Source organism: Numenius arquata, chromosome 1, assembly GCF_964106895.1.
Source record: "Numenius arquata chromosome 1, bNumArq3.hap1.1, whole genome shotgun sequence".
Classification (NCBI taxonomy): domain Eukaryota; kingdom Metazoa; phylum Chordata; class Aves; order Charadriiformes; family Scolopacidae; genus Numenius; species Numenius arquata.
Window position 1 is genome coordinate 44,196,006 of NC_133576.1, and position 24,732 is coordinate 44,220,737.

At 41.9% G+C, this 24,732-nt stretch overlaps 1 protein-coding gene across 3 annotated transcripts in view; it reads left to right on the forward strand.

Annotated features, from left to right (window-relative positions):
* ABCG1 (ATP binding cassette subfamily G member 1) overlaps window positions 1-24,732 on the forward strand; it is a 58,499-nt gene that overhangs the window by 23,401 nt on the left and 10,366 nt on the right. For all 3 annotated transcript variants that reach the window (XM_074168496.1, XM_074168505.1, XM_074168488.1), the window contains exons 3-6: window positions 17,514-17,631; window positions 18,393-18,525; window positions 19,280-19,330; window positions 24,159-24,304. In XM_074168496.1, the coding sequence (XP_074024597.1) occupies window positions 17,514-17,631; window positions 18,393-18,525; window positions 19,280-19,330; window positions 24,159-24,304 (448 nt within the window). The remainder of the gene's footprint in view (window positions 1-17,513; window positions 17,632-18,392; window positions 18,526-19,279; window positions 19,331-24,158; window positions 24,305-24,732) is intronic.

Sequence of the window (24,732 nt, forward strand, 5' to 3'; positions counted from 1 at the left end):
CAGAGTGTTGTGATCTGATGACAGAGCAATGTTCTGTACTTGTGCCATTACCTGGGTTGTTGCAGCCCCTGTCAGCATAATGTAATCTCACCTGTTGGCACAAAGACACAGGTGGTGCATTCACCGCTTCCACATAATGATCAAAAGCATTTAGCTAGTGCTGAAGACCAGCAATGTTAGAGGTGAGCTTATTTTTCCATTTGCACGCAGGCTACAGCTGTCATTGCTTTCTCTTGCATTTCTCACATACATTTAGAAAAACTTGCGTGCGAACTTTGAACTTGTGCATCTCCTGTATAGCACTGAGTGCACTGCCCGAAGAAGGACTGTCTGTGGCCCAGCAGACTACAATTGCTGTATCGCTGTGTGTAATGAAGCTGCTCACCTCACAATGAGATTTTGTATTAGGTATATCAGATCCTTTTAAAACCATGGATTGCATGAGTGGTTATACCTAATAGACAGCAGGCCACATTTTCCCTTAGGCATCTCATAGCAACGAGAGCCAGGCATGAGAGTCTGATTCATCTGAGTCCATGTGGGCTTCTTCTGTGTAAGAGGCTGTGCCCAGCAACCTAGGCTCTCATTACAGCCGAGAGATTTCACTCATGGTCAATGGAGTATAGTTACTTCAACAAGCCAAACAAATGACTCCTTCTGCACATTTACTAGGAGGAACAGCAGTGGTGGGGTGGCCCTGGGCAGCAGTTGAGCACCCACACAGCTGCTCTGTGTCCCCCACCAGAATAGGGGAGAGAATCAGAAGAGCAAAAGCTGAAAACTTGTGGATCGAGGTAAGGGCAGTTTAATAAGTGAATCAAAGCTATGCACACAAGCAAGGTGAAATAAGGAGTTTATTCACTGCTGCCCATCAGCAGGCAGATGTTTAGCTACTTTCTGAAAAGCGGGTCCTCGGCACATGGAAGAGTCACTTGGGAAGATAGATGCCGTAGCCCCAAACATCCCCCCTGCCCGTCTCTTTTCCCCAGCTTTTATTGCTGAGCATGATGTCGTATGGTATGGGATATCCCTTCGGTAAGCTGTCTCGGCTTCTTGAGCACCCCAGCTTACTCTAAAAAAAAGAAAGCCTTGACTCTGTGCAAGCACTGCTCAGCAATAGCCAAAACACAGTGTGTTATCAACATTGTTTTTGTCACAGATCCAAAACATGGCACCATATCAGCTGCTCTGAAGAAAATTAACTCCATCCTAGCCAGACCCAGTAGAAAAGCTCACATGTGAATGTTTACGTTGTAGTTGTTTGCAGATGGTTAAAACAAATCCCTCCCTGAGTTTTTGAGTTCCTGATACGTCAGTATTCCTATGTGGAAGGTTTCCACGTTCCAGTCTTTGAGTCTTGCGATACTGCTGTATGCCTACATTTTCATGAATCCCCGCTTTCGATCCCTCAGCCTGTGTCACCTACTGAACTAGCACAAATGTGTGCTGCTGTATTGATTTTAGTGGTTCCATGCTGTTCTACAGGAACTGAGTCTGGAGACTGCCTGTGGTCTTCAGGATCAAAGCATGTGTTTTGAGGTGACATGAATATTGTTCTAATGGTGTCTCTTCATTATTTCATTTAAAGTAACAGCATTTGCGAGGAAATGTAAGTAATTTGCGAGTAAACAGCCTGGACTCTTATCTCCCTTTTTCTTTCCTGTGTGTACTGCTGTGTTAATAGGTAGCATAGATAAATGTCTTACAGAAGTATGTTAAACATAGGTAGACCAGTCATATAGAAGTCATACAGTAAGAGAGTAAAGAAACCTCAAGAGACAAGTCAGATTTAATTTTCTAGTAACATATCCAGCCAGCATCGTTTTGAAATGTTATTGTCAGTTTAGTTGGTGTTCAGGAAAAAATGGAAACACGTTGTCTTGACTTCGGAAAACAAATGTACTTTGGAATATGGTTTACAGGGACATCTAATTAAAAGGATGTGGGAAGACCAACACTCTATATGTGAGTCTCTCTTACTAGTGATATACATGAGTCATCAGACCATTAGCATAGCTAATTTCTTTTGATGGACTTCCAATTTGTGGAGGAAGCAACTGCTTTCACTACCAAATTTTTCCTGTCCCTATAGACCAGTTGGATCAGTCAACGTCCAGCTTAAGTCTCTCCATAGTTTACCCCTTGCCTTTTCATTGAACAGTTGAATAGCATAACTGTAAAGAAGGACAAGAAGTGTCAAAAGAAGTTACAGGTGTTACTGGGAAATGAACCAATGCAGAGATAAAGTATAAGTGAAAGGACTGTTAACAGAGAGGGTCTCCTGATGAGCCTATAATGAAAATCCCTCAGGAAAATTTCAATATCCTATTTTTGTTGGAAGATGGTAGTGCATCAGAGTAGAAATGCTGTTTCTTTGCTACATTTTTCTAACTGCCTTTTCATGGAGGTTTGTTAGGTCAAGGACTTTCTAGTTCAGAAGAGAGAAAACCCAGTTGGGCTGATGACCAGGCACCTGAAAATGTAAGAGACCTAAGTTGGAATTCTTGGTCTGACTGAAGGACTTAGACTTGGTTCATGCTCATCTCAGTGTGTCCCACTGGCCTCTGGAATGACATGTTAGTGGTTTGTAAAAAAACCAACCAAACAAAAAGTCTGCCACCAAAACTCAAAGTTGAGTTTTCTCTCTGCCTCAGAATAGAGAACAAAATGGAAACTAAGGTGGAAATCATGCTTTTGTGAAATGAATTACTGCATCCCAACTTGCTTTACTAATAATTTCGTAGATAATTCTGAAAAGGCAGGATTTCCAAAATGCTGAATGATTCTGTTGCCTTGTTTTAGCATGTCCTGAACTTGTGAATTAAAGTTCATTAGCCTTTTTTTTCAAATTTCAAATAATTTTAACGTGCACATTTGAAATTTTTTTTAGTATGTGAAATAAAAGTCAATTTGATGATACTTGCAATCTAAGTGCAGCTGTCAAATCGTTATTTCTGTTTTGTGTGTGAAATGTCAAAGAGTTTTCCTCTTGAAAAGTCTCATCTTTACACGGGACATACTATTGATAAAACATTTAACTGCTTAGGATATAGGGTTAGCAGCAAGAGTCAAGCTTTGTTGGTGCTACTCTTAGCAGCTTCAGCTAATCCATAATATAAAATGTAGGTCAGCTGGAGCTTTTTAAAACAGATGGAAATTTAGTAGTTTATGGTAGTTCAATGGATGTACATCCCCACAAGGCTGCCAACTTCTCCAGTTCCGAATTGCCAAAAAAGCAGAAATCAGACTGCTGAAAGACGCTCATTCTAACTCATTTTCATTCCAGAAGCAGCAGTGCCCTGTGCAGTGGGTTTTGTTTGTAACATATTCAGCACTGACATGCTACAGAAGATGATAATTAGTTCAGTGGTGTTTAGAGGATTTTATATTTAGTTTGCTGACAACGAAAAGTATTTTAATTTGGGCAACTTCGTTAGTGTAAATATTCAAGAAGAGAGATAAAAACACAGTTGTTCTAAGTAAAATGCAAGAACTGGAGGTAAACTAGGGTTTATTTCTGCCCACACTTCAGGTTTTCCTGTATTTTTACAGTCAGGATCATAGGTTATATCTGTTACTAGATTAGTGCTAGAATAAAGTAAATATATAGTCCTGTGTTTCTATTTCGTGAAAGTCTTGGGAATGTTGAGGAGAAATGGGAAGAATCAGTATGTCTATTTCTGAAAACAGAAATCTACCAGCACCCGTGTTTCATATGGCTGGCCACAGGGATGTCCTGCTGCTTTAGGGGCTTCTTCAGTCTTAGCAGTTGTTCTGAACGTGACTCTTCCTCTCATTCACTGAGCTCTTTAAGTTTTGAAGGCCAATCGCTGAAGTTTCTATCTGTGTCTCTGCTCCCGAGTGTATGTAGCAGAACTAAGGACTCAGTGCATGAGTTTAAAATTTACTTGTTAAAACACTTCTGATATTTGCCTCCGTGTGCGTTTCAAAGTGTCTTCCTGGCTCCAAGCGTTCCTCAGCCTGCTTGCGGGAGAGAATGGGATGGGAGCAGTGAGAACGCGAGGAGGTGGAAGTGCTTCCTACAATTTGCAGTGCAGAATTGGTTTGAGAGGGTGGGAAGAGGCAGGGGAAGGATGTGCAGGAAGTTGTTCAGAAGGTCAGATGGCCGAGGTGCTCGGCAGCTGCCCATTCTTCAGAGGAAGTTCCTGCAACAAACTGTCCTCGCTATTGCAGTTGAATAGGAGTGCTGTGAAAAACTGCTTTTTGTTTGGAGTCAAACATAGTGTATTTTGAGTGATTGAAGCTGACTTGTGAAATGTGATTTTTTTTAAAAGTCAAACACTGTGGCAGCTTTTAAATTGCAGTGACCAGGACTGAAAACATTTTCCAAAATCCAAGAAACGTGGCTCGCTATGTCTGTAAGGACTAGGGACAAAATGTTGTCTTGTGAGCATTTAAATCACTGTAGAAGCCTGTGTCTTAAACAACAACTCTTGTTTCTAATAGTCTGGGAAAAGGTACTTTTTTTTCCTGTTCAGGAGAGATTTCCTCACATTCCAGTTTAACATAGAGTTTGTGATAAAGATGTACACAGAAGTATTAGGGAAAGCTTTTCTTTACACAGCAAGCTCTGCAGGCTAGATATTGCCGTCAGGCCCAGCTTGGAGGAAAGTGATGCTAGATAACTTCAGCTGCTTCTGCTGGAACTCTAGAAAGCCCCAGTGCCTTCCCTCTCTAGCCCTTCCACAGGTAGGTAGGAGGAGAGAGCCAAAGTTTCACTTTTGCTTTTTTTCCCTTCCCGCTTTCTTGCTCTGTGTGTGCGTGTGGGTGGGGAGAGGCTGGGAGGAGGAAGGAAGAGCGCAGCAGTTAAAAATGTGGTGACTCTGAACATCAACACAGGAGCCCCAGGGTAGGCTTCTTGGAGGGATGAAGGGTTTCTGTCTCCCTTGCTGCAGAGAGACTCAGCTGGATCTGCACTTGGAAATGAAGGCAGATGGGGCAGTTCAGTTCATAACTGCGGCTGGGCTGTTATGGAATATCTCCTATTCGAAATTTTTTTCAAAAGGGAAGAGATGTTGGGAAGGGTTCTGGTTTTCTCTGTTTGTAAGACTGAATAATACTATTTGTACTTTGAGGTATAAAGGTACTGCAATTATGAGAAATTGCTTTCTGCCTGACTGGCATACGTAAACAGCTTTCATCTCTGAATGTATGTATCAGGCTCGTGACTTCAGTTTGTCATTCGAGGGAATGTGTCAGCCTTTTGATTTCAAATTGTGTTGGCTCTTCTTTTGTCAGGAAAGACCTTTCTTGCGTGCTTAAGTAACAGAAACAAAGGCAATTAAAAAAAGGCAGCAGAAAGCAATTATCAAACAAGGATTAGGCTGTGGATATTGCTTTGAAAAGACATTTCCACTAGATTCAGAAGAAAGATGAAGCTGTGCGTCATTCATACATGGGTGTTTTTTTCCCCTTTAATGTTTCCTAAGGGTTGAAGATAAATTAGGGTAGCTATTTTCTGTGCAGGCAAAGTACAAGCTATGCCCCAGATCTCCAAATGCTTCAACATGTAAATACTGCTTCTGAAGCCATCAGGTCTTGTTGCAAGTACAGATTTATTTGCATTCATGTTCGAAGGTTACTTTCGTTCATTGACCTATTTAATTGTCATTCCCTATCCTCAGTTGCAGGCATATGGCTCCATGTGCATGCGTATGGCAGATGAACAGCTTTAGCTCTCTCAGGCAGAAACATTCAACAGAGAAACCGACAAGAACTGAATCTTGCCGTGGATGTATCTGATTAGAATTAACAGGCAGGAGCCGTATATAATTGTCATCATCCTGTAAACCTCCGAGGAAGGCTGTAACCTTGCTGTAGGACCGGATGAAAGGAGCTATGCAGGAAAGGTGAATACAAGGAGAGGCTCAGAGCAGCTCTTCCAGTAGGACTAGTATCAACCAATATGAGGTATTTCTTCGCAAGAAGGGTGTCTAGGAGTTACCTGGGCCTGTTACTGGCTCAGGTTGCATCAACGGGTCACTTAGGTACTTCAGCTCTGCTTGATCGTAGCCGTAAAGAGCATAACCTTTAGGTGGGGGCTGGCATGAACCCCATTCATCTCACAGCACGGTGGGGAGGTGTCATCAATAGTTGCAGGAGGAAGGAGGTGTGCCCATGATGCTGCTGACTCCTGTTCTGCTCCTCCGTGCTGTTGGAGGAATGCATGTTTCAAGAAAGTCTGTAAATTCCCTGTCCGCCTGCAAGCACTTCAGCCTCCTGTTACTTGCTGGAATGGGTTCTGTGTACGTAAAAGCTGTCTTGTTTATAGAGAAACATTGCCTGGTCAGGAGATGTGATACAGCCAGACAAGGTGAGTGAGGTTGTATAGTCTCTTACTTCAAACTCCGAATTAGGGGGCTGCAGAGCTTGCAGCCTAACAGACTGTCATATCTAATTAGTTTTTTCTGAAGAAAAGCAGTATTCAGATACTAAAATAATGCAATGAGCAGCCTGCACAATAGAGAAAGAGCGTGGTGCATGCAGCTCTTATTTCCAAATTTCAAAAGAGTGAAATCTTTACTTAGTGAGGACTTTTTTTGTTTGACTACACAACGTGGACTGTCAGACCCAATGTCTTGCATAAGTTTAATATCTAGTCCAGGGATCTGACAGTACAATGAAATTAAAGGGACTTTTCACTTTCTTTATAATCTACAGTTTGGTTTAAGATTCTCCCTCTGCTAGAACTCAATTCCTCATCTGGATTGCTATCTTCTCTTCAACACATTCTCTTTTATTATGCAACATGGCCTACAGTAAGTAGGGATTTCATGTCATAAATCTTGGCTTGGGGACTTATGATCTGCCTTTAGGCTCCAGTTTACTGGATGCTTTACTGACTTGCCACAGAAGGAAGTTAGCTGATACGTTTAACACAAAGGAAGCGCACTGATAGAAGTCAAATCTTAGGCAACCACACAAACAAAATTCAAAAACTGCTTTAAAGTTTATTCTTAAACATTTAACTTTTGATTAAGGTCTAATCTTCCAAAGCACATTTAGATTTTTCAAGCTCTGGTTAAGTTTGAACCAAGAGCTACCAATGCAGTGCTGTGTTCTTGAGCTAGTAGATAGCTTGAAGCAAAAATCCATAGAGTTTTGAACTGTCCCCAGTTAACAGAGTGCAAAGTAAGTCCTAAATACTAATGGTAAAGTAAAAACACAATTTGTGATACATTTGTACATCCTGAACATGGGCAGGATGCTCTTCTTGATATGTTTCGTAGGAAGCATCTGAACGTGTGGAGTGCCAATCCAACTTGAAGATTTTTCAGTATGCAATTTGTGTGCTTAATTACTGCAATCGTGCAAGTGAGTGACCACAATCAAATTGACATTTAAAAAACCACAGAAAACTCCTTTATATCCATTTTATTTGTGACTGATATGAAAATCAGCCATGATTTTGTTGGCAAAGGATGAGATTTGTCACAGCATCTAGGGGTTTGGTGTCTAGTCTAAGCTAATTGTCCTGACCTCCCACTATAGTTAAGAGAAAGATGCACTTCCAGAGGGTTATTTATCCCTTCCCAGAAAAGGAATGCAAAATAGGTAGAATTAATTACCTGTTAGATGTGCCTGTTTCTCTCTATCAGTAACTTATGGGTCCTAAACAATTAATTTAGGTTAAATGGCAAACTTTGGGACGTATAAAATAAAGTAGATTGAATGCTACAAGGCTTGTAGTGAGCATGGGCTAAGCTCTCCATCTGAGTTATGAATAATCCGTCCCATGATCACTAAGTGGGAAATCGGCTGTGGATCAAGAGCAGTATGTTTAAGAAGGCCTGGTTGCGGGCTATATTAAGAAATGCAGTTTAGTCCGCCACAAAGAGCGAGCTTTGCTGCCCAGGGCGAATTCTTTTGTTTTTTCTTTCCCTTTTCCTTTTCCTTTTCCTTTTCCTTTTCCTTTTCCTTTTCCTTTCCCTTTCCCTTTCCCTTTCCCTTTGCCTTTTTCTCTTTTCCTTTCCCTTTCCCTTTGCCTTTTTCTCTTTTCCTTTCCCTTTCCCTTTCCCTTTCCCTTTTCCTTCCCTTTGCCTTTCCCTTTGCCTTTTTCTCTTTTCCTTTCCCTTTCCCTTTCCCTTTGCCTTTTTCTCTTTTCCTTTTCCTTTTCCTTTTCCGTTTTCTTTTTCTCTTTCTCTTTCCCTCTGTAAAGCATGAAAGACTTACTGTGTTTTTAGGTTGAGAGGAATGGATTCCCCATTTCTGAGTTGGAAAAGACTTTAAGGTAAAGGAATTCGATTTGGTTACTTCAAGCACTTGCTAAGCTTTTCTGCCCTCTCTGTCCTGATGTTTTGGTGCCTGGCATGCTGTTTTATAGACATTTACATAACGAAGGTGATTTCTCTGAGGCAAGGTACAAGAATGCATTACAATTGTAAATTCCATTAATTGTCCTAAAGCAGGGCTCAGAGCTTAGACAATGGAAAATCCTGTTGTTCTAAGTCCCTGAGAGACATGTGAATATAATAGAAATATATGGATGTGTGGATTCTAAAGCTAAAGTGGAAAAATAAAAAGGTTTATTCCCTTGTGATACACAAATGATGGTGGAATCCCTGAGCCAATGACCTGTGAGTTTACATATAGGTTGTATTTGGTAGACAGTTTAACCTTAAACATGTTTATTATTTCTAGTGTGACTCTGCCCTCCAGGCTTCACAGAGGTACAGTTAATTAGGGAAGTTCCTATTATTAAAGCAATATATTTATTCACTCTGTCAGGAAAGCTGTTTCTGTCCCACATTTTTTCTGGAAGTGAAAAGATGCCTCTTCCCAAGTGTCGGTAACTGTAACTCACTTTAAACTTAAGCCTCTTTAAACTCAGGATCTTGGGAAAGAAATGTCCATTTAAATAATCCCCATCAAGAGTTGTTTTTTTTTAATTCAGGATATTTAAATAATTACCAACTGATACAGACAATCCTTCTCATCTGAGAATTTACAAACTCTTAGACATTAACACACCCTGTCTATACCACTGAGAGGAGAGCATTCTGTACTCATGCAGTGAGTGGGCAACACGATGCTCTGGCTGGTTAATAGCGGAATTAGAAATACATGGAAAACGTTTGCCTGACAATATGCCAATGTATGCAGACACGCTGGCTTAGAACTAACTTTGATTTAGGTGAAAAGCCTAAGTATCTTCATCTTATTGTTGGGAAGTGATTTAATTTTTGTTTTATACTAAAATAAAGCAAACAAGGAGTCCAGTTTGGAATGAAATGGTTTGAATGGCCCAGCACGAATTGTGCATAAGGGTTAATTTCATTTAACTGTAAGCCCCATTTGTATTTCAGAATGGACAAGAAAAGGTATCTCAAGGGACGGATTCCTGGGTGACACAAACTGCTGGATGGTCCCTAGCTGCCGAAGGGGCCGTCCCAGCTCCTTACCTTGCTTGTGACCTGCACAGTCTTGTCCTGGCGGTGACAGTCCTGCAGCTGAAAAAAACAAGTCCTCTTTGTTCTTAATTTCCCAGGAACGGTTTCCAGGTGGACGGGCTTGCTGTCCTCACTGGTTGTGTCGGTGCACTTGAAGACCGTCTCAGGGAAAGTGATGGGAAGGTGTCCTGGGAAGAAAGGGCAGAATAACAGTGCCCACTTCAGTAATAACTTCATCTTCTATTGCTGTAAGCTGCTTCTGAAACTATATGCTCCAGATAGCCCCAAACCCACAAACTGGGCCACCACCTTGCAATAGCTACTAGTCACTCCGCACTTCTCCTGGTGTGTGTACGACTATCATGTTTACATGTACAAACTGGATGGCTGTGTGGCTGCTGAGTTGTAAAATGGAACTGTAAATCATCAGGAACTAATTTATATGCACAATTACGTTATTTATGTGCAAGTAAGAAGAACCTGCACCTCTTCTCATGTGCAAACAGACTATGGGGTCGTGACCGTGTGCTCCAGAAAGTAGCACAATAAATGCAAGATATTTACTGTCACTGCCCTCGGTGCTCTGCAGCGCCAACCTGCTGGGCTGCTGTAAGTGCGTACTTGCTCCTGGGGCTTAGGAAGGTGCTCACGCAGTGCAGGGTCGGGGCAGAGGAAATAAAGCACCAGGAGACCGAGAGAGACTCCACGGGACTGCGATATGGGGTAGCTTTCTCCAGGAACTTCACAGGAATCTCTGTGCTGCTGCTTCTTGCTTACCCCTCCCCTGCGGGGATAAAACTCGGTTAGATGAAGCAGGTCGGTGTAGTCTCTAGCAGTAAACATGTAGACGTTTTGCTATGACAGTGGCTTCTTCTCAGGAAGGAGAACAAGGGCTGAGATGCAGGAAGTGAATAATAGATTGAGGAGAATGAGACAAGAGGAGTTTTTGTTCATATATTTACATCTAGGTGTACGGAAAAGACTTTTTGCTGGTGTAAAAATGATAAAGAAATATGTTGCCTAGATAATGTATTTTTACATCTACAAATGTTTCTAGTGTAAATCTGGCCTTCAGCTGTTATCTCTGCGTGTGTGTGTGTTTCTCGTCTTGTGCTTCTCTGTCGAGTTTCTGCCAGCATTCCCCAGCTGTTCAGTTTTCTGATATAAATCTAAAGAGTCTACAAATGAAATGTCTGCCAGATATCATGAGGATGGTTTCCATGTCTGGATGGACCTCTGCAAGCTCGCTCTTTCACGCTTAAGTCACTAATTTTCCTTTTAATATGACACATGACCTGTTTAGTTTGTTTTTTCCCTTACTTGTGTTGTTGCACAGCAGGTGATGAAGGGAATGGTCGTTAGCCATGGAAGTGTGGGTATGGTGGGTCTGGGGGCAGCAGCAAAGTCATAGATTTGCTAGGAGCATTTTTCCATAATAGAGGGCTCCCTACTTCTGCTTCATGGAGAAAGGTGTGGATGTGGCACCTTGATTCCCCTTCCCTTATTCAGGTTTTGTGGTTGAGAATTCCCTGGACTTTGGCATACTTTTTTTTGATTGAAAGGAGATGAGAGGACAATTAAGCCTATAAGTTTTAGAATAGAATAGGAATATCCAATGGAGTTTCTTTAATGGAATAGAGTCAGTATACAGTGCCAAGAGGTGGCTGTGGTTTCTCCTCATGATTTAACGAGCAATTTGATTGATGGTACTGTAAACGAATTGTGTATTTAAATTTAAATTGCTGCTTAAAAGGTATGTTGCTTGTTAAAGGTATTAAAATGAGGCAGGTCAGTAATACAGTACTTACCAGAGTGTCTTCTATATTTCCAGCTGGATGTTTCTAAGCAGTAATAAATCACATCCCATTTAAAAAAGCAGCACAAAAAGACAAAATATAGTACTTGTATAAAAAATTTTAATAAAGAAATGATGCAGTTCTACCTGGCTGCAGGTAGGAAGTGTGGAAAGAGCAGGCTATGTTGCCTTTGATTCTGACTTTTAAGTGCAAAATGCTGCTTATTTTGTGATTGGTTTTCAGTCATTTATAATTTTGCCAAACTCTGAGCTGAAATTTCCTATGTTACCTATTTGCTATAGTGAATTTTCTGATAAACCTTTGAGCAATTCCGTGCCAGTGGTACTTCCAGAGTGCCAACAGCTATTTCCTACCTTCAGAAGAGCTTGTGGTAACAGAAACAGTTCAGATCTATTGGGAAGGGCAAATCCTGCTCTAATTGCAGCGAGCTGGGAAAGCCTGCTGTGCTCACCTGGGACCTGAGACGGGTTCTTGGTGCCTATTGGTGGATGCAGAATTAGGCTATGACGCCTAGAAACTTCTAGGATTCCGTATGACATTTCTCCGAGTACCGCATGAGTGTGTTATTGGCAATGAAATGCAAATGAATGAAGCATTTTAGTCAAAAACCTAGAGATGGTATTTACCTGAGGAAATTCACTGTAAGGGTAGGAGTGAGTTTTGGTTGTGTTTTTTTGGTGCCGATTCAGACACATTCTGAAGCATGCGCTCCAACCCTAAGCATGGGGAGGGGGTGGCTTGCTTCTTACCAGATTAATCATAATTATTGTGAGAATGATAAAAGAAAATCTCCCCAGAAATCCTTGTAGAATCCACAAGGAAGCAGATAAATCCATCAACGCATTTCTCCCTTGCTGAACCCATTAGCAAAAATTTTGGTGACTTGAGCAACAGGAGCTCCCCTGCTATCTTCATCAGTACAAGAGGTCACCCTCGATCAGCTCGTTAAACAAGGGGCTGCTGTGGGGCTTTGTGCTGCAGCCAGGCGGGGAGGGAAATCCACCTCTTGAATGGGAGTCTGTTCAGGCCAGTCATGTGTTCCTGGCTGTGAATTTCGTCTAATATCACAGTGCCTGGAGTTTGCTTTCCATGGGAAATCCTAGCAGGGGAAAATGAAACACATTTTGCTTCTCCGGGAGAAACAGTGGAACTCTGGAATGTAACGTGAGGTGAAATTAACACCAAAAGTTTTTACATTGCTTGAATTTTCTCTTTCAGTTTTGATTTCATAGTTTTTGCATTCTGTTTTTAGTGGGTTGGACAGAGAAAGTTGCTGAGTGCTTGTTCTGGTTGGTGATGGTACATTAATGTCCTGTTGACAAATTCGTATTTTAAGTAGTTCTTGAAAGCTGGTATTTGGATTCCCATGGGCATCAGCCCCTAAATATCACATAATCACAGAATCTTCTTGGTTGGAAGGGACCTTTGAGATCATCGAGTCCAACCACAAAAAAACCCCAACAAAACAAAAAAAACCAACACACAAACAACAAAAGACCAAACACCAAAAAACAAAACAAAACCAAAAATCACACAAAACAAACACCCACAACCACACACCGCACCTACCCACAAACAGACACAAACCAACAATCTCGGGCAGTGGAGCATGCCCTGAAGTGCCATGTCTACACGTTTCTTAAATACCTCCAGGGATGGCGACTCCATCACCTCCCCGGGCAGGCTGTTCCAGTGCCTGACCACTCTCTCAGTAAAGTAATTCTTCCTAATATCTAATCTAATCCTCCCCTGCCGCAACTTCAGACCATTTCCTCTGGTCCTGTCATTATTCACTTGGGAGAAGAGCCCAACACCCACCTCTCTACACCCTCCTTTCAGGTAGTTGTAGAGGGCAATGAGGTCCCCCCTCAGCCTCCTCTTCTCAAACTAAACATGCCCAGTTCCCTCAGCCTCTCCTCATATGACTTGTTCTCTAGACCCCTCACCAGCTTGGTGGCTCTCCTCTGGACACGCTGCAGCAGCTCAATGTCCTTCCTGCAGTGGGAGGCCCAGAACTGAACACAGCACTCGAGGTGAGGCCTCACCAGGGCTGAGTACAGAGGCACGATCACTTCCCTACTCCTGCTGGCCACGCTGTTCCTGATACAGGCCAGGATGCCGTTGGCCTTCTTGGGCACCTGGGCACACTGCTGGCTCATGTTAAGCCGGCTGTCCACCAACACCCCCAGGTCCTTTTCTGCTGGGCAGCTTTCCAGCCACTCTTCCCCAAGCCTGTAGCGTTGCCTGGGGTTGTTGTGACCAAAATGCAGGACCCGGCACTTGGCCTTATTAAACCTCATCCCATTGGCCTTGGCCCATTGATCCAACCTGTCCAGGTCCCTCTGTAGAGCCTGCCGACCCTCGAGCAGATCAACACTCCCACCTAGCTTGGTGTCATCTGCAAACTTACTGAGGGTGCACTCAATCCCCTTATCTAGATCATCAATAAAGATATTAAACAAGAGTGGCCCCAAGACTGAGCCCTGAGGGACACCACTGGTGACTGGCCACCAACTGGATTTCACCCCATTAATTACAACTCTCTGGGCACGGCCATCCAGCCAGTTTTTTACCCAGTGAAGAGTACACTTGTCTATACCATGATTCGCCAGCTTCTCCAGGAGAACGCTGTGGGGGATGGTGTCAAAGGCCTTACCAAAGTTCAGGTAGACAACGACCACAGCCTTCCCCGCATTGAGAAGGCATTTATTTTCAAGGATGAGGTTGCAGTAACTCCAGGAGGGGACCCTGGAAAACTGAAAGGATGTAAGCTATTTTCCGTGGGAAATCAGAGCATTTTGAAGAGAAATGCCTGAAAATCATGATGCTAAACCGATCTTGATGTAAGTCCCATCCAACAGGAGACAGCCACTGTGGTGCTTGAACTGAGTGGCCCAGAATATACATCAGGCTTGGGGTGAGTTCCCTGTGAGATTCAGCCTTTCATTAAAAGCTGGGGTACTGAAACTCCTTGCTGTATGTATGGATCATGAACTGGTCATCTAAGGAAAATGAGGTAGGCCAGGTAAACCAGGAGTGAAGGTGGTTAGAAATTCCTAATATACGGCAGATGGATGTGAAACAGTCCCTGTACTGTAAGAATGTAATCCCCTCCAAATGCATAATCTGTTTCTCGTGAAAGACATGTGGCCCAATATAGAAGTTTTAGGTCAACTGATTCAGTTAAAGATTAGCCTCAATATTCTGAAAGAGCAGACTGTAGTTACTTATGGTCTTTAATTCCTTATAAACGATTATACTGGGCACCACGCTACAGCTACAGTGTCGAATCTTTTTGTGGGTTTGCTAAATTAACCTTTGTAATAGAAAGGCTTATTATGTGCTTCCAGTCAAAAGAAGAAGTGGTTTTGAGTTTGTAGTAACTTAAAATGCCAATGATTGGGATCCTGATCTAAAATTCATAGTTTTTTCTATTTCTTCTTAAATCGTATTCCTCTACTGTTTTGCAAATGAGTTGCAGAGATGTGTCCCGCTCTGATTTAACACGGTGTGCAGGATACTTAAAATGGAAATCTGCATCAGAGGGGCGGAAACAAGTGGAGGTAACGAGGGGGAAGATATTGCAATTAAAGATAAACTGATTATCATTTGTGAAATGATGTTTGGAAAAGTGACTTTAATGGATGAAATGTTAAATCTCGCAGTCATATATAGTGAGAGGAAAGGCTTCCGTTTTAGGCAATTGTGTATATGTTGAGACATGTTTTCAGATGATGAGCATGTATTTTACCTCCTTCAGTGTTCATGGCTGTACACATTATTTACGCTTCCCTATAAGTTGATCTCGGCACTCATGATGGGCTGACTGTTACGGAACTCTGACAAGAACCCTTTGCCCTGGAAATCTGGGTCAGAACAAGCCCATACAATAGAAATTGTTGTAGTGAAGTTGCCATGTGATGTTCTGTCATGTTGAACTGCCTTGTGGGGCAGACAGAATAGAGACAGACACCAGTGAGTACTTAAGCCTGTGCACTACATGTGGAACTCAGTGAAGGAAATCCTGTCCCAGTGGAAGTTAATGACAGGCCAACGTGGCCAGCCTTCAACCAGTGTGACAAAGAGTTTCCCAGCTGGATGTAACTTGTGTGTGTGGTGGGTGTGTGCGTAATGCAAATAAATGGCAGTAAAGTCTGGTGTTTGAGTCCCTTACAAATTCCATATGAGGCTCGGGAGGTAGCTGGTTTTCATTACACTTAAGGGATAGTATAAAGTACTTTGTCTCTATAGATCCCATTAAGTAAATACCATCATGTGTGAAAGGCCTTATCTCTTCCTTGCGCTTTTCCTTCAAATGTTGATTTCCAAAAGGTGGTGACATTGGCATGAAGGACAAGCTTGTTAGACCTTGTCAGTGCACCATGGATTTCTCTCTTCGAAGTAGTTGTTCCTTTCAATAGATTGTCGTTGCTTTTGTTCTTAGGGCTTGCTCCATAAACAGGCAGTGTAAATACACTGCTGTTTTCATACCCATGATATCTTACAGCTTCCAAAACAAGTTTTTCTTTCAGGTCCAGGACAAAATTTTAGAGTGAAAAATTACTGGCCTGTTTAAAAATGGCACTCGAGCAAGCTGTTATTTTGGTACATTTGGTCAGTTACATTTTCTAGGACATTTGCCATGAAAATGGCAGAACCAAATATTTCTAGAGAGACATTTTGAGGCTACTGCTTTCCTCCTGGGCTGGGGAATGCTTGGAGAAGAGTATTGGCTGTGGATTTGGGAGGTCCCATGGCAGCATGACATTAATGTATTTTTGTGCAAAAGTTTGCTCTCTGTGGCATTGAAAGGGTGTGAATGGAGACTAGAGATTACATTTACATTTTTGTAAAGAGAATGCTAAGCGGGGATGAAGGAAACCAAGAAATGAAGGAGTTAGGAAGAAAGAGAAGATAATCCACCATTCTTTTTCTAGGAGCTTGCAGACAAGGTGGATTTTTTTACAGCATTTAAGTGTTCCAGCTACAACTTATGCTAATGATAATTACAACGTTGGGGTAGTTTACATCAGGTGGATAAATGCATATACACCAGTATGGCAAAATGGATTGCCAAATCCCAACACTGCATGTAGATTGATCTTCCACCCTTCTGTTTTGGTTTTAATTTAATTACAGAAACATTTTCAATACATGAGATTGTTTGTTGACACCTTATTTAAATTTTTTTTGATTATTAGAAGTTTTAACTAAAAGCACTGGTAATTAAATTGAAATAAGCAAACAAACTAATAAAAGGGAAAGAGATCCTGAAAAGTTTAAATGTCGATCAGGGCTCTCTCCACGCTCCTCACCCGGTTGTTACGCCTTAAAATGGGAATCAGGCAGGACAAAGTGTATACAACTAAGTAAAAATCTGGAATTCTCATTGGAGTCCAATTTTCTTACACATAGAGTAACATGGAGTCTGGGGCTTTAAAATAAGGTTCACTGGCCAAGGTAATTTATTAAGGAATAAGGTGAGATATTAAGTTGGTGTTGTGGTTCTAGAACACTAGAAAACCTTTGCCTGAGGAGATACTTATTGTGGCATGATATTGTGAAGTGGATTAAGCTAAATGGGAAAAAAAACCCTGTATGTTCTTAATCTGGAATAAGCATTTCCCTAGGAATTATTTTACAGAAATACTGTGGTCAGTCTCACTGCCTAGACAAGCCTTTATGGTTCTTATGATAAGAAAGCCTTCATGATAAGAGAATGAAGAAGATTGTCTTTTCCTGTAGGTCTCCTTTTGCTGTGTTTCTTGTCATACCTCTTCTAGCAGGGAATGAACAAATGGATAGGGCTTTGGTTTTTAGATCATGGCTATTACTCTCCAAGGAGTTGTTGTTTTAGTGAGAGGGCAGAACTTTGGCACTGAAGCTGCAGTAATTGGAGGGTGGTCTGTTCCAAGGCTGTGGACTTACATTAGCTGTGGAGTATTAGATATGGTAATGGAGACACCAGCGTCCCAGTAGAATACTCTGAGAAGACACTTAGCAAATGGCAGCAAAGTTTCTTAGCCCTGTTTGAAAATTTTCCTAGAGTAAATCAAGAGCGTGCAATCCTGTAATCCCACGATACCACTTGTGTAGTGAGAGGAGGCTGCTGCTCTCAGTCAGAATTTGGCTTTTGATAGTTTTTACAGTGTGCTGATCTTAGCATCAGCCTCTTAGTAGGTACCTGCTAATGCCTCTTTGTCATCATTGTTTAGAGGAAATAAACTTCCATTGCCCACCAGACGTGACTGTGAAAGGTTTGGTGAACTTTTCTTTCTTCTTTCAGGTTATAAGACCCTTTTGAAAGGAATTTCAGGGAAGTTCAGCAGTGGAGAACTTGTTGCAATTATGGGGCCTTCAGGAGCTGGGAAGTCAACGCTCATGAACATTCTAGCAGGATACAGGTCAGTAACAATGAAAATCCTAAGTAAGATAAGATCACCTAGCTTGATAGCTTCTTGGAGACAACAGCAGAAGAAATCTTGCCCATTGTTTATAGAAAACAGGTTCTCAGATTTTGAATTAGATTCTTATTGCTTATATTTTTTTCCATTTTTCCTGTTCTAGTCACTTAGGATTTGTCTGTTAACAAGTCAGATCCAAAAATAGGAAGCAATTTAAAGTCCAAAACACACAAAAATTTCTCCTTTCTAGCTGTGTAACAAATCTGACTCAGTGTCTTATGTTTGTGGTATTTTTAAATCACATTTTATAAGCACTTGAAAAAAATGACCCTTCTTAGTCGCTGCTTTCATAATGTTGATGCCTCCTTGACCAAACTGCGATGTGTGAAGTGACTGTGGTTCATCTTCCTGAATCCCCTGTTGTATGGCCAAATACAAAGTGTCTCTGTAGTGTTGTCATTAGGGCATAAGGAACAGGATAAAGAAACCTAGAAAAAAGTACTTGAATAGCTTAGTGTTTTTTCAGACATTCATATAAGACAGCACACATTTTGTCCTAACTTCGAGTCAAAATTTTCAGTGAAATTGCATGAAGCCTCTTATGAAAGAGAGCATAATCATGAAATAAATTAGTTTCTATTCAGTGTGTCAGTTTTATTCCATACTGGGCAATAATTACCTAAGAATTGCACATACTGAGGGCTGTGGCAGTACAAGTGAGGGCAAGATTCACCCCTGGTTATATTCTTGGTTCATTTCAGAGAGACGGGAATGAAAGGAGAAATTCTCATCAACGGACAGCCTCGTGATCTGCGTTCTTTTCGCAAAGTTTCCTGCTACATCATGCAAGATGACATGCTGCTTCCTCATCTGACTGTCCAGGAAGCTATGATGGTGAGCTTTGTGTCTGTCTCTAATTTATTTGGCTGGGAGAAAATGGAAAAATCTTTGTGTATTGTGCACATTTTCTAACTCCTGGTAATGCCACGAACCGTTATCTCTATTTGATCCCACTCAATGAAAGTGCGTGGACTTCGATGATGCCTTGACTTCCATTTCAGGCTCATCCTTCTAGGGGTTGTCTGAGATTCTTTAGCTTTATTGTTTTCAATTTGTGACCAGCATTATGATTTGGAAGAAAAATCTAATGCCTGTACTTTGTAGACCTCTCAGAGAATGGAACCTACAGTTCTGCACAGAATGAGCCTTTGACCATCTTTTTTCTTGGATGGTGGTTGAATAAGCTTGTCTCTCCCTTTCTCCCAACGTTCCATGTTCCAACTGCAAAGTGCCGTTTTGACTTGAGCATGGTCTCTTGGCTACTTCTACTCTAGTAGTGGCTATGCTAAAAACACGAGACTCACATCTTCCTCTCAAGCTCTGACTGCAGAATGGACTTTCTTTCTAATGCACTTTTTGTAAGATGCTTGAGTGATTGCTTAAGCCAGATTATACTCAGTTACCTACTGCACAGGCATATGTGATGCTTGTAATTTGAACATTATAGTTCCACTTAAACTTCCCTGAGACTGGGTTGAAAGAGGTTGTTTAAATGGTACGTTGGGATGTTGTGCCTGAGACAGCCATTGTAACTGGTTCTTGTGCTGCAGACTGTTTCAAAATCAAATTCCATTGTATTGCATTCCAGGTATCTGCACATCTGAAACTTCAAGAGAAAGATGAAGGCAGAAGAGAAATGGTATGTATACTGTCCATCAAACAGAGTTTTGGGGGATGCCCAAGAGGTCCATGAAGTGAGTTCCAGAAAGCGGACATTTTTATCTAACATTGAATTGCATTGGACTTGAAATGATGGAATAAATCAAAATGTCAAAGGTAACAGGTATCATTAGGAAGGAATGTTTACTGCAGTCTCTGTGAAAGTTGCTTTCAGTATGCGACTGAGTAGATAATTGTAAAAGATCTACTGAAATTAATTCACAGGTTTTGTAGGATTCCATTTAATGTGCCTTAGCACCTTAGATTGTCGAATATGCACGTCTTAGGGCTTAGGCATCTTGCGTGTGGAGAAATAAATCAGTCACGTGGCAACAGTGAGTGTAGGCCTTAATTTTTCCAAGGACTAATGAAAAGCTCAGCAGTTCTGAGCTTCTGTCCTTGTGTTTGGAAGTGTTGGTCCTTATGACTATGCTGGTGGGCATATTGTTGCACTGAACAAGTTAATGCAGTTGCAGTTAAGATACAGATTAACGTATTTTGAAGCCGTGTTGAGTGACTGAGGTTTGGATGAGTAGGAATCTAGGCTAAAACATGCACCTATCTTTTTCAAAACACTGGGAATGAGTTGCACAATTTACTTATGCACATTTGCTGCACTGTCCTGCTTCTGCCTGCGGCTGACTTACAACTTTTCTGAGTGGATGAGAAGTCCTGGTGTGTTTTTGTCCATGTAGACCTATAACCCAGCTGGACCTGCAGTAGGAAGTGTGCTTCTCTCACCCATCCGATTGCCACGATTCCTGCCCATCATTTGATCTGACACAGGGCTATCCTTTTAAAGATGGCTCCTGATGTATTAGCTTGTGTGTGAAGCGGCTATCCGACTGAATTTGTTTACCTCAGTTATACTTTAAAGGGCTGGAAATGTGTCCCTTCTACACATTTCTTTTCATTTAAAGTGTCTGGGCCTATGTATTCCTAAGGACACTCAGAGCTCAGGCTCTGCTCACGTGGAGTTACCAGAGCATGCCGAAGCCTAGGAGTGGAACAGTTTGGTGCTGCACAGCGTGTTTCAAAACCATATATGCCCAAGGAGTGGGAGGATAATGCCTGCAGCTAAATATAAATAAAGGAAACATGGCACTGGTGAAAGCAGAGATGGTTCTCGTTGTTGAGAGAGTTGTGATAAGTGAGATAGCTCAGAAAGTGGAGGTGTTTTGACTGGCCTCAAGCTATGTTGCAGTCCAGCATAAGACAGCACCACCAAGGAGGCAGTAGGATGTCCCATACACTGCCTCCCCAAGGAGGAAGCCTCTGTTATATGACGGTTATGCTGAGGGCTAATAGTGCTCATGTGATAACATGGCCCCGTAGCTAACATTGAGATTTACCTTCCAAGAAAGCTGGCTGCTCCTTCTACCTCTGTTAGGGACATGTATATGACTCTGGCCAAGTCTGCTACTGGCTTAGCAACTCATATGTCCCACCAATGTAAAGGGAGTTACTGTTGATATAGGAAGCTATACCATTTTGCTTTGCTTACTCCTGTAAAATTCAAGCTTTGAGCTTTCCGTGATTTTTTAGTGTTCTTTTTCATAAATAGAAGGGTGAGATTTTTGTTTTGGTGCATTTTGTGCTCCCAGGGGCATTCACTGAGTACACCCTCCATGGGCAAATCAGGAAATCATGCAGGTGACTGGAAGAAGCCACTTTGCAGGACTCAACTGAAACCAAGTTGTACAGGAGGAAGGAGGAGATGAGGGGACACAGGAGTGGAAGTGGAGCATGGACATAAGAAATTTGTGGCCAGAACATGAGGCTTCCTGCTCTTCCCCAGATGCCAATATCATTTTTTGTATCTGATGGAGGCCTAAACTTGACTTGTTGGACTTAACCATTTCAGAGGACTCTTTTAAAAGGCACCTCTGGCAATAGCTGGCATGTGATTCTTAGGCAGATTTTTATAAAGGAAAAGGTGAAACTGCTTCAGTCCCACCTGGTGAAAAGCAGGTGGGACTTCCCCTTCCCCTGAAATGTGAAAACTATGGCAAGTTTAAAAGTAGAGCGCCATTTGTCCATATTTATTTCCAAATTGGAACATTTGGTATTTCTTCAGTCTCAGAACCCTTGAAAATCAGAAAGAGCTCCAGAGAGGGAAACTTACAGGAATCAACATGTGTTTGATAGCTTAAGATTGCTTTGATTCTCTCAAATACTTTCTTAAATATGCTCAACAGATTTTTTTTTTTATTGGAAAATGTGTTTGTGTGGAAACAGCTGTTAATTTTATTTGTACTTTTAAAGTCTTAATTCATTTACACTTTAGTGTAAGTTAGGCCAAGCAAGTTAATTCACTTGTTCACACTGTCACTGTAATTACAAACAACTCTTTGAGGAAAAAACTGTGCTGTATGCCTTTATTCAACACGTATTAGAAGGGCAGTAATTTTCTGCTTAGTGTTACTGGCTTGTTCTGGACTAGATAATTTATTTTATTGTTGTAAATTGTAAGGTGTTTATCACAGATAAATTTTATTAATGTATGCACTTGTGCTAGCAAGATTACGAATGCTTGCTCAAAACAGGGAGAAGTGGAAAATCTCCAGTGAACCGTACCTTATGTTTCCAGTTTACCTAGATTGTGCTGCCCATGTCATGTAGCATCCTTCCTACAGATAAAGGGAAGGAGGTATTTGTCATAGAATCGTTTAGGTTGGAAAAGACCTTTAAGATCATCAGGTCCAACTGTTAATCTAGCACTGCCAAGTCCACCACTGAACTATGTGCCTAAGTGCCACATGTACATATCTTTCATATACCTCCAGGGTATTTAACCATTCAACCATTTCCCTGGAGAGCCTGTTCCAAAGCTTGATAAGCCTTTCAGTGAAGAAATTTCTCCCAATATCCAACCTAAACCTCTCCTGGTGCAACTTGAGGCCGTTTCCTTTTGTCCTATTGCCTGTTACTTGGGAGAAGAGACCAACCCCCACCTCGCTACAGCCTCCTTTTAGGTAGTTGTAGAGAGCAATAAGGTCTCCCCTCAGCCTCCTCTTCTGCAGGCTAAACAACCCCAGTTCCTTCAGCTGCTGTTCATAAGACTTATTCTCTAGACCCTTCACCAGCTGTGTTGCCCTTCTCTGGACACGGTCCAGCACCTCAATGTCTTTCTTGTCGTGAGGAGCCCGAAACTGACCACAGTATTTGAGGTGGGGCCTCACCAGTGCCAAGTACAGGGGGACAGTCACTTCCCTAGTTCTGCTGGCCACACTGTTTCTGATACAAGCCAGGATGCTATTGTCTTTCTTGGCCGTCTGGGCACACTGCTGGCTCATATTCAGCCAGCTGTTGACCAACACCCCCAGGTCTTTTTCCAATAGACAGCTTTCCAGCCTCTCTTCCCCAGGCCTGTAGCATTGCATGGGGCTGTTGTGAACCAAGTACAAGACCCGGCACTTGGCTGTGATGAACTTCATACAATTGGCCTTGGCCCATCAATCCAGCCTGTCCAGATCCCTCTGTAGACCCATCCTACTTTCAAGCAGATCAACACTCCCGCTGAAGTTGGTGTCTTATGGGGGCTTCATTCTACTCCCCATCCCTGTCTTCCAGCTCAGGGGGCTGGGTACCCAAGGAACAACTGGTCTTACTATTAAAGACTGAAGCAAAGAAGGCATTAAGTACCTCAGTCTTTCCCTCATCCTTTGTCACTATGTTTGCCCCTACATCCAATAAAGGAGATCCAAGAATCTCCTTGGCCCTCCTTTTGCTCCTAACATCTATAGAAACATTTTTTAATGTCTTTTACAGCAGTAGCCAGGTTAAGTTCTAGTTGGGCTTTGGCCCTTCTAATTTTCTCCCTGCATAACCTCACAATATCCTTCTAGTCCTGCTAAGTTGCCTGGCCCCTCTTCTAAAGGCCATAAACTCTACTTTTTTTCCTGAGTTCCAGCCAAATTTTGGCTGGTGCTTCTCTCTGAGAACGAGAGTTGATGGGTTTTGTTCTCTTTGTTCGTCCCTCTGAATGAGAGAGGTAGCTAACCAGTGTTTATTCTTCTAATTGCTTGAGCAATGTAGCTTGAATTCAGCCATTTTTATATCTGCATTTTTACTGATGCCGAAGAGCTATTTTCCTCATATAGGGCTACCAGGCTAGATCTACAATCACTGAAACAGAAAAATTCTTAGCAGCTGGGATTATTCTTCTTTTGCTCCAAAGACCCTGGGACAAGCTGTGCCCTTCCTGAGGCTGTGCCTTGGGGAAATCCCAAACATCTGAGAGTACGTGTGCAACTGAATTGGCTTTGAGGAGAATGAAAACACTTCAAATCAATGGCCATACTTGAAAGAGTAGACTGTGAAGAACAGATGAGATGAGAGCAGGTCATTGCTCTGTCAAAACCACTGATTTTTGTTGTACATTTTTCCAGTCCCTTGTAAATACAGCCTAAAAGTTCTATGGGAAGAAGCTTCTTGGTTTCACTGTACAGTAACTCCTCACATACTGCAAAGCTCTTCTGATGTCAGTGCCATATCTGAGGGGTGCTGTAGAGGAACTGATTTCCACTCCATTTTCATAAGCAAGCCTTGTGAAAAATGAGGCAGGTCATGTAGGATGAACAAACAGAATTTGGGTCAAAATAGTCAATGGTAGGCTGTGAAGCCCATTGAATAACATCTAATAAATGTTTAAGATCCACCTTTCCTACATTAGATGGAAAAAGGCTTCAGTGTGTGGATGGTGAAACAATGTCATGAGCTAGTTTGCTTTCTCCATGAAGATCAGTAAAGAGGCTTTCTTTTGTGCTAACAAATTTAAATGACATACATTGTTGTGTTCCCTCTAGGTAAAGGAAATCTTGACAGCCCTCGGTTTGCTGACGTGTGCCAATACGAGGACTGGCAGTCTTTCTGGAGGCCAGAGAAAGCGTCTTGCCATTGCTTTGGAGCTGGTGAACAATCCTCCTGTCATGTTTTTTGATGAACCAACCAGGTACTTCAAGGCCAAAAATTAAAGGTAGACAAATATCACTTTACATTGTAGAACAGCGCTGCAGGAAGGTTATTCACCTCTAAGTTCTTGGAAAAGGCTCATTTTGTATTGCCTGTAAGTACTGAATAAGGCCCCAAGGAATAATTTGATTTGGGTACTTAGTGCCTTGGGTCACTGCTGTAACCACTGGACCATGGGACTATAAATAAATTTTAAGGGAGACACAAACTGAAACAGGAAGGAAGAGAGGAAATTAGTTTCATATTGTGGCATGAGTTTTCTTCTTCAAGCAAAGATAACTTGAATATAAGCATTTTAAAGTGTGACTTTAAATAATGAATGTAGCATATTTAGAATCAAATTCTGTGATCAGTCTAGGAGGAGGCTGGGAAAGCTATGAATATGTGTCTATTCATTAAAGTTGGGAA